The sequence below is a fragment of the Cebidichthys violaceus genome, unplaced genomic scaffold (assembly GCF_023349555.1).
Source record: "Cebidichthys violaceus isolate CVI_PGR_0920_01 unplaced genomic scaffold, fCebVio1.0.p SCAF_4, whole genome shotgun sequence".
In the NCBI taxonomy this organism is placed as follows: Eukaryota; Metazoa; Chordata; class Actinopteri; order Perciformes; family Stichaeidae; genus Cebidichthys; species Cebidichthys violaceus.
This window is the reverse complement of record NW_027176594.1, coordinates 4,514,719-4,527,029: the sequence shown is the minus strand read 5'-3', so window position 1 is coordinate 4,527,029 and position 12,311 is coordinate 4,514,719. Positions and strand designations below refer to the sequence as shown.

The window sequence follows — 12,311 nt, the reverse complement described above, 5'->3', positions numbered from 1 at the left end:
TAGTCTGTAAAAGTAAAGGCAAGCTTATGGTTAGCTTCCACTTCCCGTCTCAGTTTCCCCTGCTCTCAACTGAGGGAAACAAACTGTAACATCACAACATGGACACTGACTTCCCCGTGATTTCCTTCCTCTCCATCTAATCTCTGCTGCCTCTCGTATGAGGAAACAGTTGCATGTAATGTATAATGTATACAAGACATCATGAGAGTCAGAAAGGGATTGAAAGAGATGGTAGGAAGGATTTAAGGAAAGGGGCAGATTGGAGGGGCGTTGGGCTCCCAGATGCCCTCGCCGTGTGTGTGTGTGTGTGTGTGTGTGTGTGTGTGTGTGTGTGTGTGTGTGTGTGTGTGTGTGTGTGTGTGTGTGTGTGTGTGTGTGTGTGTGTGTGTGTGTGTGCTGCTGAGCATTGGAGATGACTGTCAGCAGGCGGTGCTTCTGAGAGAGAGGAGAAAGGGGAGCGGGGGGGCCAGTCTGTTACCAAAGGGAGGTGGAGATTTACTATCCCACCCAGTCAAAGTGTCTCACATGCAGAGATACACATAACCTCTCTCACACACACACACGCACACGCACACACACACACACACACACACACACACACACACACACACAGATGTACTGCAAACTCTCCACAGGAAACTCTGAGCCATAATGCGAAAGCACCTCAGAGCAGACGGGTGCATTGCTCAAACCAAGTGGGATACGGTGCGGCTTTGATAGTGCGTTAATTACTCATGTGATGTGATACAGATGTCTGGGGGCTTCAGCCGAAAGTTTGCCTGACGGTTTTCAAGGGGGCCAGGCAGACATTTTAGAAGCGGTAGGTGAAAACCAAATGTATTTATTATTTATGGATAGATCAGTTTGCGTGCTGTCACAGATCCCAGCAGTGTCATGCTGATGCTAAACTGTGATGCTACTTGAAGGGCTGGCTGTTAAATTGTTCTTTGTGTACTTGGTGACAGCTGGGACTTTGAACAGGAAGAACTCTGGGCTATAAGAGTTGCTTGTGCCGGTGACATGATGAAAAGGGCTTCACTATCGATCTGACAGTTGGAAACTTTATCTGCACTTTACCAGGAGTTTTGTGGAGTGAATTACTCTGATTTTATCCAGAACGTTTGTAGTTTTTCATATGTGGAGGCAGTAAAGTATATAAGTATAGACCGAAAAGGGGTTTTGTAGATTTGAATCTTCATCTGATTTTTATTTTAACCTTTCATGCTTGCATTGACAAACACTGACAGGAAATCAGCCCCGCGGCACTTCTTTCAAGTAAAAAAAAAAGAAGCTCTTTGTTTTGTAACCACATGTTTAAACCCTTCTAAATTACAAACAGAGGGAGAATGCTAAACCGAGGAAATCATTCAGTTGCAAACACACACATGAGGCTTACTGTAAAAACAGCAGAAGAAGCTTCACTGTGTAGCTACAAGACTATTGACACAAAGCCGTAATCAACGACTCCCTCTTCCAGGGACGACTGAGAACAAACAAGATGCCCAATGCGCTCTGCTGATGCCTCATCCTGAACTGTGTGACTCTAACTAGTCCTGGCATCTCCCATCTGTGCCCCCGTGGCAAAACCTTTTTGAAGTCTTGAAGAAGCTGTTTAAGTGTTCCTCACAGCTTCTGAAATGACAGTAATGCTGTTTAACTTTCTTGTAACTGATATATAATATTCCACTTTGGTTAAATTTTAACTGCTGGCCAAATATGATGAAGTTGCTGGCGAGTCATTTGTCAATAACCAGTTTTTCCTCTTGTTATTTTTTTTCCTTTTCTCACCAGAGATACATTGGTACCGTCTTTCAATCAGTTAAATCAAAGCGCCGAATGTGTTCCATAATGGGCAACCCAGCTGTTCATATGTTGGTGCTAATGGCCTGTATGGCAGCCAGAGGAATGTGCCAGATAAACAGAGCTGAAGCAGAGGAGGACTCTCTCACAGACTCTCTCGTCCACTCCACCCTCCAGTCTCCGGGTTTCTACAGCACCGCCAGTCCCAGCACAGGGCCCGGCCTCCACCTGGGGGGCCCGGGGGCCGATACACAGGCTGTGGGATCTGGAAATAACACTGTTGTAAAGAGGCCGATGAGACCTCCGGCGTGCGTTGTAGCTACCTCGATTAGTGACTATTTCAAGTACATCAACACCATCATTTCCATTATAGTGTTTGTGGTCGGCCTGGTCGGCAACGCCACCCTGCTGAGGATTATATACCACAACAAGTGCATGAGGAACGGTCCAAACGCCCTCATTGCCAGTCTGGCACTGGGGGACCTCATCTACATAATCACGGATATACCCATCAATGTATACAAGGTACAACTTTCACTCCGTTGATGCATGTTCCATTAAAGTGTTGACGTCATTTTGAAAGCCAAGCTGGGTCTCTGTGTTGAAATAATGAAATACAGCAACAATGGAGGTGGTACGCAGAGATAAAGTGGAATATTATAGACGGGAGTACGGGAGGAAGTGGGAAGGGGTGTAAGGGAGTGTGCAAATAGACGGGAACGTGTAATCAGTCGGATGCCATTATCTCCTTCGTGTGGGCAGTTTGGTGATGAGAGGAGCAGGGATATGGCTGGCTTAAATAAACACTTGAATCAGGCTGTAGTCACACATACCAGCGGCCTTGTATTGACCTGGGACATTAGTCACTGACCCATATCTAGAGGTTTTATTTATTTTTTTAAAGAAAAAAGTATCCAGTGTTACTCAAGTGATAAATCATTTGAGAAGTTTTGAACTCAGTTCCTCATTAAAGCCCCATCTATTATGTTTTATCCAAATAAAAGTGAGGTGTTTGTATGCGTCTTAGGTTGGCTTATTTTATTAGCATTACTGATTTACTGATACTTTTACAGTCTCAGAAAAAAACAAAAACTTACATTTCAATGTATTCAAAAGATCTGTCAATCTCTCTGAGAGCAACAGTCATGTGGCAATTTGGGGTTTTCATTTTTAGTGACACACATTTATTCACTTTTGGACTACGGATTGTGCCTTTAGAATACAAAGCATTTAATGATTATAAAATATGCTTTGGGCTCCTTTCTTGGGTTGATTTACACCAATAAATAGTGTTATGCTTTGTATAATAATCAAGAACAATAGCAAAAGTGAGTCATCGGTCAACTTGATCTTTCCAATGTGTTGTGGGACGCCATTTTATAAGAAAGACACCTGGTTAGAATTAACTCGGGACTTTGGGGGCAGAGCAACATGTGCCAAAAGGAAACACAAAACTTACCGGGGGGAACAGCATAAGCACAAACAAAGAAAGAGCCACGTCTACAACGTTGAAACCATGTTGAAGCCCCTTGTCCACTTCCTCGGGGCTGTGACAGTGTTTCCAAAAATAATCAGCTATTTATACAATGAAAACCTCTCTGCTGCTCTTCTGTGCTCCTGAGAAACGTAAATGGCACAAGTAAACAATGACGACCAGGAAGCACCATGAAGTCCTTCTTTTGGCTTCAGCTTTGGGTGCCAAGACCACTTTGATGGAAACAGGGGTCTCAATTCACATGGCCTCGACTAGTTTTCTCAAGGAAGTAATATCAAAAGAGGTTGTGGAAGTGGCTCTGAGATGCTGGTGACAACATAGTGAATTATTTTTAAAGTTTGACGGTACGTTTTGAGAGGCTGTATGTATGCAGGAGAATTGAAAGTTTTGCAAAAGTCGTGCAAAGTTTTATCAGCTGATGAGCTCCATATGGTTCTTGTCAGAATAAACTCACTCTGACGTTAAGATGACGTTGAAAGGTCTTTGATGTGCCTCGATCTGCAGTGAAATTGCCTTAAATAGATATTAAGACTGCTTGCATGAGCCCAGTAACAAAAAAGTCTGCTCCCAAAAGACTTGTGAGGACAGATTACTTTATTGAAATCATTTACTTTGTTTGCACTGATATATTAGCTACAGTGATTTGATGACAAGTGATATTAGTGTGAATGTTGAACAACACATGCTGTTACTAATGTGGTTCATTTCCTCTGAGAAAAGTGTTCATGTGACAGTTATCGTATGTGCTTCTTCCACCAGCTCCAGGCGTCACGCTGGCCTTTTGCCGACAGTCCTGTTGGCCTGATTCTGTGCAAGATGATTCCCTTCCTGCAGAAAGCCTCTGTGGGCATCACCGTTCTCAACCTGTGTGCCCTCAGCGTGGACAGGTCAGCGCTTTCACATGCCACACTGCTTTGTTAAGTCCCATCAGGAGCTTTGACAGCAAAAAGTTAAAGCAAAAGTCCTGCTCTGCGTAAACTTAAAAAATGACCCACAATACATTATTATTATTATTTTGTGCATGTTGTTAATGATGTGGTGTTTGTTTGAATATGAATGTTAAAGTGGGTTTTAGAGAATCATCCTTCTCCAAAACTTATTGGGCATCATTCTCATAAAGGTGGTTCAATTTGTGTTTTTATCATTCCGTAGAGACATATGAAAAGGAGCAACTTTCCTCTAAAGTTACCGGGTCTTGTAAAGCCAGCCTGAAAAGCCTGAAAGAAATGTTCCTGATATTTTCTTGCATAGCTGAGAAAGCAGATACTATTCAAATCATTGGGGAAAAAACTATCAATTTGGACAATGTCAATTCATCCATCTCTTACTCAGCTCAAGAGAGAGCATGCTTTGGATCAATTTGTCACAAATATTTTCTGTTAATATAATTTTGGTTATTATGCAACGCAGAGACTTTTGATTTGATTCCAGTTTAATGAAGCAAAGATTTGGTTGGCTGAGATGTTGATCTTTCGGGAAAGGTCAATACTGACTGAGCATTCTCACTGGGAAGTTATTTATCTCTCTGATCTTCTATTTGTTTCCTCTGCGTTGAAAACTTGCGTGATGAGCTCTTCTATGAGGTGTTCTTTACTCCTTTAATGGAATTATTATAGTCATTATAATAATTCATTTATTATATACGCAACATTAAGTATATGATATTTGCACTGTAAACTCTATATTCAAAGCTAATATCAAAAGCATTATCTTGATGGCAAGTATACTGACAACTCTTTTTAATACCTTAATAGAAATTCCCTAATGAATAAATGATGATCATGAAGTGCTGAAGCTCAGTGTCATCTCACTTTGTGCACTAGACACAACTTCAGAGATAAGAGGCTTGCCTGCCTGCTACGAATAGGCTCCAAGGTTCAACCTGGAAGACCTCTATTATGAGAAAAAGACTGCAGTGCTTTACAGTTGTGTTCAAGAGCAGATGCTCATCATTTGTTTCCAGGAAACGTGTAGCATATTATGTGTGTTTGTGTGTAATAAGTACGTGAGTCTCTTTTGTATCTTTTCAATGTTGGAGGAAGAGAAAAAGGTAGATACATTACCACTTAGTGAAATATAAATGCCGCCATGTTGTTCAACAGAGAAATTCAAATGTGTCATGAAAAATATATTGTTTTTGCCATAAAATCTTGATGCAGGATTTTACTAAAACATTTCGACAAGTGGTTTCCATTAATGAAACAAACAAGCACACAAGTATTCAGTTCGTGGGAAACACAAGCCGGCAGACAGACCTCTCTGCCAACATGGGCCAGTCTGTTTGGAAGCTTCACAAAAAATATAAATATTAGATATTCAAAATAAACAATTGATCATCGCGCCTCATTAATTCTTAATATTTTGATATTCTTTGCTGACTGAGCAGTTTGTTGTGCTTGGTGTGCTGCCATGCATGGGGAAAATGTTGTTAGCTTTGTCAGTCAGGAGAGACAAAGTAAATGATGACTTTACTGGTTTCTATTTAATGATGGAGCGCAGACTGAAAGCAACCGAACTCCTGCAGCCCTGTTTCAATTAATATAAAGAGAAAACGTGGTAATTGTGTTACATTATATACTTCTATCATTTTAACTTGATTCTCAGGAGTGCGACATCATAACCATTCCTGCTGCAGTAAATCACTGTCCCCTAATCATTTGTACTTTAATCCCATCAATTGAATCCGTCTCCTCCACCTGTTTAACCTCCGTGTCCTCCCTTCACAGGTACAGAGCCGTGGCATCCTGGAGCAGAGTCCAGGGAGTGGGCATCCCTCTGCTCACAGTCATCGAGATTACGTCTATTTGGTTGCTGTCGTTCTTCCTGGCCGTACCGGAGGCTATCGGTTTTGACATGCACACCTTCCACTACAGGAACGAAACAATACACACCTGCTTGCTTAAACCCAAGTCCGACTTCATGGTGGTACGCTATCATCCCTCTCTTGTCATTTTTTGGATAAGAAAATGTCTGCTTCGTGCTTTTGTGTCCCAGTGTTTTGTTTGTATTGAGGCCACGATGTGCTGTATAGTACATTGTGTCAAGGCACTCATAGGAAGGGTAGTTGAATTTTGCACTAAATAGACAAAATATTACTGGACTAATGAGATAGGAAACCCACCTGCATGCACACTCCTCAAAATGAAAGTGCAAGATCAGCTTAATCTTTTTGTTGTCTTAAAGGCGTGTTGTTTGTTTGGAGTCAGTGAGTCTTTTTAATGGCACGATGATGTGTTATTCTGGTTATAGGGGTATATATTTGTAGAGCATGAATACAACAGTTAAATAAATCAAAACACAAGACAATTATTATTGTCTTGTGATTATTATATCAATTATTATATCAAACCCACTTCTCAATACTCCACCAAAATTACCTTCCAAGCCAGTATGTGAGTATATGATACTAAAAAGTTTTAGAGTGGAGCATCACTTTAAGGAATAAACCGTGTGTATTTTCTCTCTCCATGTGATTGTGGACCTTTTCACATCCTTGGAACACGTAATTGATTGCAGGCCAAGTGCAATTACTGAGAACTGAAATCTGGGGCCTCAAGCTAAGCCACATGTGCATCCATCTATTCCATATGTACGGAATTGGAGTAATCTCTTTCAGATATCAGCAATGCAACGCTGAGGTCTGAGAAAAACTGACCTCTTAACAGCATTATTGAAGCAATGAAATAGCACATTTTCTTTGAAAGATTTTCCCACCAAATTGTATTTTGTGGGTACATAAGGCCAAAGTTTGGATTCTTGTTTTTGCTTTTCACAGAAATTGTGAAATACGGTTCAGTCAAGTTTGTAGAGTTGAGAAAGTGTGGCATTTTTTTCTAAAGAGCATGCTATCAATAGTGTTTTACAACGACGGAGAGCCAGACGGGCCAGATGTGGATCTTTTCAGACTTATTATACTACATGCACATGTGTCACACTCACATGGACTGAAATGGCACCGCAGTGCAGGAGTGGTCTGGTGGTTCAGGTCTGGGTCAGGTTCAGTTACAAAAGCACAGATTCTTATTACTGGGATCATACCTGCACATCATTTCAATAACTATCAACTTTAGTTCAAATGCAATGTACAGGAAGTTGTATGAGGTCCATTTAGATCTTTGAAATCATCATTCTGAGTCAAAGCAGGGCCAGGGAGACGGTGGAGTTGTGTTGAAAGTAAATGAAAAGGGCAGTTAGGACGGCGTGTGTGAGAGACATAAACCGTGGCTTGAAAAACCTCAACACTTTTTATTTTTTACGTATAGCGACAGGGTCATACAGGTCATGCATTTATTTCAGTTTAAATGTATTTGACTATCTATCGTGTGCTTGTTTTCCGGCAGTTCTATAGGGATGCAAAGGACTGGTGGTTGTTTGGCTTCTACTTTTGTGTACCACTGACCTGCACCGCTGTGTTCTACACTCTGATGACCTGCGAGATGCTCAACCGCCGGAATGGCAGCCTTCGGATAGCCCTCAGTGAGCACCTCAAACAGGTCGGACAATACTTCTAATATCAAGCCTGTAACTCTAATAAACTGACTAACGATCAGGTGTTTATTTCACTGACAGCACGAGAACTTTTGTAATGTGACTTTATCATCTGATTCAGGTTTCTTTAAGAGTAAACTCCATTGGCTCAGTCGGCAGTCTTTATTCCTATGGTTCTAACCTTGATCACACAAACCTTGATTCATCTCCTCTGTAATGGTGAAATGACACCTGTTGTTTCTCTCTGCAGAGGAGGGAGGTGGCCCGAGCCGTTTTCTGCCTCGTCCTTATCTTTGCCCTCTGCTGGTTCCCACTGCACCTCAGCAGGATCCTTAAGAAGATGGTTTACCATCAGAATGATAAGATGCGCTGTGAGCTGTTCAAGTGAGTTATTGGTGGAACAAACTCTTACACAAATGTTACTTGAAGGTCTAAAGGACACAGAGTATGCAAATGTCCATAACGTGGCACTGTTCTGTGATTTTTAAAGGTTTTCTTAATTAATGTTTCTCTGTGCGTTAAGAACATTTACACTCCCTTGCCCTTCCAAATGCCCACTGAAAAACAACAATAAGGCTTGTTCTGCCAGAAGTGTTTACCAATAAAACCTCCAAAAAGGTTTAAATTATCTTTTAGGTTCTCTATAAAACTAATTATAATCATCCTTTCTTTTTTTCTTCCTTTATTCAGTTTCCTGTTGGTCCTGGATCACCTCAGTATCAACCTTGTAACAATCAACTCCTGCATAAACCCCATTATCCTCTACTTTGTCAGCAAGAAGTTTAAAAACTGCTTCAAGGTACAGTACTCCTACAACAAATGGATATTCATGTCTGTAACACACACAAATGCTCACTTATCTCTCTCTCTCACACACACACACACACACACACACACACACACACACACACACACACACACACACACGCACACACTTCAGATTTAGTCTGGCCAGTAAAGCAAACAGTGAACCCAGGCCTTTTGTCCATGACACAGGGGCTTATGATGGTGATGACATTCCTTAAGCAACATGTAAAAGCAGACCGGTGATTTATGTATTCACTTTGGAGGGCTGAGGTCACACATTGCAAATGTCAAACGAACCTGGGCTGGAGACAAACCATGTCTCAAGTTTGCACATTAAAGGAAGTGGTGGAGCAAACTACAGAATAGCTGCCGCCATCAGCCGGTTAGCTTAGCTTGGCATAAAGACTGGAAATAGGGGGACACATCTAGCTTCGGAGTCACTGCTCTGGATGAAAAAGTATTTCGGCATAAAACAGTAACTTGACGGTTTTACACTTCTGCTTTTGTACAGATCAAATAAATGAGAAACAAGATGTTAATTAAATTAATTTGCCTACCTTTGGATCCAACTAGTCTTGCTGTTTTCAGTCTTTATGCTAAGCTAAGCTACTGGTCTCCTGGTTCCAGCTTCACATTTGACAGAAACATATGAGTGTGGTATCAATCTTCTCATCTAACCACAGACAGGAAAGCTAATAATTGTATTTGATCATTTCTTGAACTATTCCTCTAATTTTTCTCTCTCTCTCTTCACATGTTCTTCAAGTCGTGTTTGTGCTGCTGGTGTTATTCTGACAACCAGCTGAGCAGCATCGGACCCATGAATGGTACCAGTATCCAGTGTAAAAGCCCCGAGCCCAACAACGTCCACACTGATCGCAGCATCAGGAAAGACAGCGACTGATCTCTCAACTCATCTCATCTCTATTTTCAAGCACTTCCATATATCCAGCAGCTTTTTCTAAATACAACAAACACACACCCTAGAATATATACATCACAAAGTACTTTTTCAGACAATAAATGCCCATCCTTTGGACCACTGAAGCAACAAATGAGCCTGCCAGGGATGGATTAGGAACTGCAGATAAAAGGAACTAATAATGGATTTGGCGCACAATGCTCTGAAGTTGCCAGGAGCCCCTCAGGGGGCTAAACTTCCTACGACAAACTCCTTGTATTCCCACACCCACGGACAGTGACGATGTAGCGTGAGAGAAGAAGGGGGAGAGCGGGATGAGGAGAACGAGGACTCTTAACAGGATGCAGCTGAACGTTGACTATAAATTACTCTCAATCACTAGCAAAGCGTGCTATTCCTGTAAAGGGCAGCACTACTGGGAAGGATGCACCAAGCTACAGGAAGGAAAACGCAGACTGCTCGCTGTCAGAGGGAATGATGGGATACGAGTGTGTGCCGTCCCCATGAGTTCACTACTCATTGATGGTGGAAAACAGGAAAGCATGTTACCGACTCGAACAAAAAATCTTTTTCCATTAAACATGCGAGTGGTGTCGCAGTGTATCTTATTCACACTCATTATTCATTGAGCTGCTTTGTGGTATAATTAGAAGACTGTTTTGAAGTTAATTTGCTTCCCACTGCTTGACAAAAAAAACTTTTCTGATTAATCAGGTAAAGATGGAAAATGTCTTTTAACAGAAAGATGAATCCTTTCAATGGGGGGGAAAAACAAACACTATTTCTGTTTAATGTAACGTGAACGAGGTTCAACTCCATAGCACATTTCAAGCAAATTATGAATATGAGGCAATGCATTAAGACAGGTCTGATATCACCATAGACCAAATGGACAGGAATTAGAGAGGAATAGACAGGAATTAGCTTTTCTCTAAACACTGTGAATTTTACTAATATACTCAACAATACTTGTGACTTTTATGCTTGTATAACCAATGGAATATATATACATATATATATATGTATAGTGTCCACTTTTATAAAGTGTTATATTGCAGTAATAATACATATTTTACTCAGACAACATTACCTGTGTAATGACATAGGCCAATGAGTTTTTAATGGTTTTAGTAAATGTTCCAAATATCAAAGGAATTGCTTGAGATTTTGGGAAAATACCCCAGAAATTCGATGAGAAGAATGATACCACTAAATATAAATTTCTAGTTATACAGCCAGAGAGGATTAGCTTAGCTTAGCATAAATACTGGAGAAAAGGAAACTCTGCGGAGTTCTCTGAGAGTGACAAAACCCACTTACCACTGCCTTTAAGTGTTTAATCGACATTTTGTGTTATTTTTTTCTTTCTGGTTAAATTTCTGGAGAAATCGCTGTATATTCAGCAGCTAACCGGCTGCTTGCTGTAGTCAACCAGCAAAAAACCCGAACAACAAATAACATGTTCATTATTGAGCTTTATAGGTGCTGGCAGGTAGCTTTTGTTACCTTTGGACGGAGCCAAGCTAGCGGTTTGTCTTCTGCTTCCAGTCTGTATGCTAAGCAGAGCTAACTGGCTGCTTGTTGCTGCTTTATATTGAACAAACAGACATGTGAGTGGTATCGATCTTCCCATCTTATGCTGTGCACACACTTCGAACGACAAAAGCAACAAAACGGCAAAGGTTGACTAGCTACATTGATGACGAGTCACTGTGAAAGTTTTGCTCAAGCGCTATAGTTGATGCAGTTATGTCATCAAATTGCACTGAGAACTGGCTAACGGCCTTCTCTTAGATGAAACGAAACAGGGTGAAACAAAAACATTGTATTGGTTGACGCTTCACTGCGTCATTGGAGCGCTGAAATAAGTTTACACTTTCTCAACTTTGATTTGAAGCACGTCACGCAAGTCACGCAACGACTGACTGTTTGTAGCTTCTTATCACCGGCTTCTATTGAAAATGACTTGTAGCCTGTTGCTGAGTCGCTCGTATAGTGAACGCAGCATAACTCTCGGCAAGGAAGTGAAAAGAGGTATTTCCCAAAACTACTTGTTTTTATGTTGAAATCATATTCCACTACCACAAACAGTACTGCCTTATACTATTTGATATGTGAATACATGTAAACCTGTGTGTGTTTGTGAGTTAACATGAGTGAGTGTGTGTGTGCTGTGTGTACAATTACTTGCACTTTTTTAGTTGGAGTGTTTTGCACACTTATGTACAATAGAACAGGTAATATCCGTAGGCAACTTCTTCTCTTTTTTTTTTACCACTATCCATTGGAGCAATTCATAATAATCTTTAGAAAATGGAATTCATACAATGTTTGTTGTCATTGATTCTGCTGCTTAAACCAATAAATCAATTTCCATCTTCACTGTAAGAAACAAGAAGGTTTGTTCCACCATCGTACTGGTTTCTCCGGGAAGTCGAGGGGGCCCCTTCTGTTTTTCATTTGCGTCTGTGAGAAAGAGGCGTCTGGGAGTGATTTGAAGCACACTGTGACCTGCTTGGCAACTGAGCCCTAAGGGTTGATAATGTCAGCGGAGAGGATGTGAACAGCGTGGACGGTGGGAATTTGATACATAAAACTCACTTCTCATCTGTGTTGCCGAAAGAGGGTTGAGGAAAGCAAAGTTTGACCATTACTTATCCGTGCTTTAGTCATGTTAGCTTTGATGTGGCAGGAATATATATATATATATATATTGCTTATAATCCATATCATAATGGTCGTAAACTAATGCAAATTTGTTAAAAACTGAATAGCAATAATGAAGTAACACTTGATTTA

General features: G+C 40.9%; 1 protein-coding gene across 1 annotated transcript; it reads left to right on the top strand.

The window, feature by feature from the left end:
- Nucleotides 1–578: 578 nt before the first annotated feature.
- Nucleotides 579–11,894, top strand: ednraa (endothelin receptor type Aa). Its single transcript, XM_068727207.1, has 8 exons — nt 579–820; nt 1,792–2,325; nt 4,055–4,182; nt 6,022–6,220; nt 7,636–7,788; nt 8,034–8,167; nt 8,474–8,582; nt 9,357–11,894. Exons 2-8 carry the CDS (start codon nt 1,837–1,839, stop codon nt 9,492–9,494), a joined length of 1,350 nt encoding a protein of 449 aa, XP_068583308.1. The 5' UTR covers nt 579–820; nt 1,792–1,836; the 3' UTR covers nt 9,495–11,894.
- Nucleotides 11,895–12,311: the final 417 nt, after the last annotated feature.

Coding starts and splice junctions, on each gene's coding strand:
- ednraa (XM_068727207.1), top strand. CDS start 1,837: ATGTGTTCCATAATGGGCAACCCAGCTGTTCATATGTTGGTGCTAATG. Junction 2,326..4,054: donor TACCCATCAATGTATACAAG/GTACAACTTTCA, acceptor TTCTTCCACCAG/CTCCAGGCGTCACGCTGGCC. Junction 7,789..8,033: donor TCAGTGAGCACCTCAAACAG/GTCGGACAATAC, acceptor TTCTCTCTGCAG/AGGAGGGAGGTGGCCCGAGC.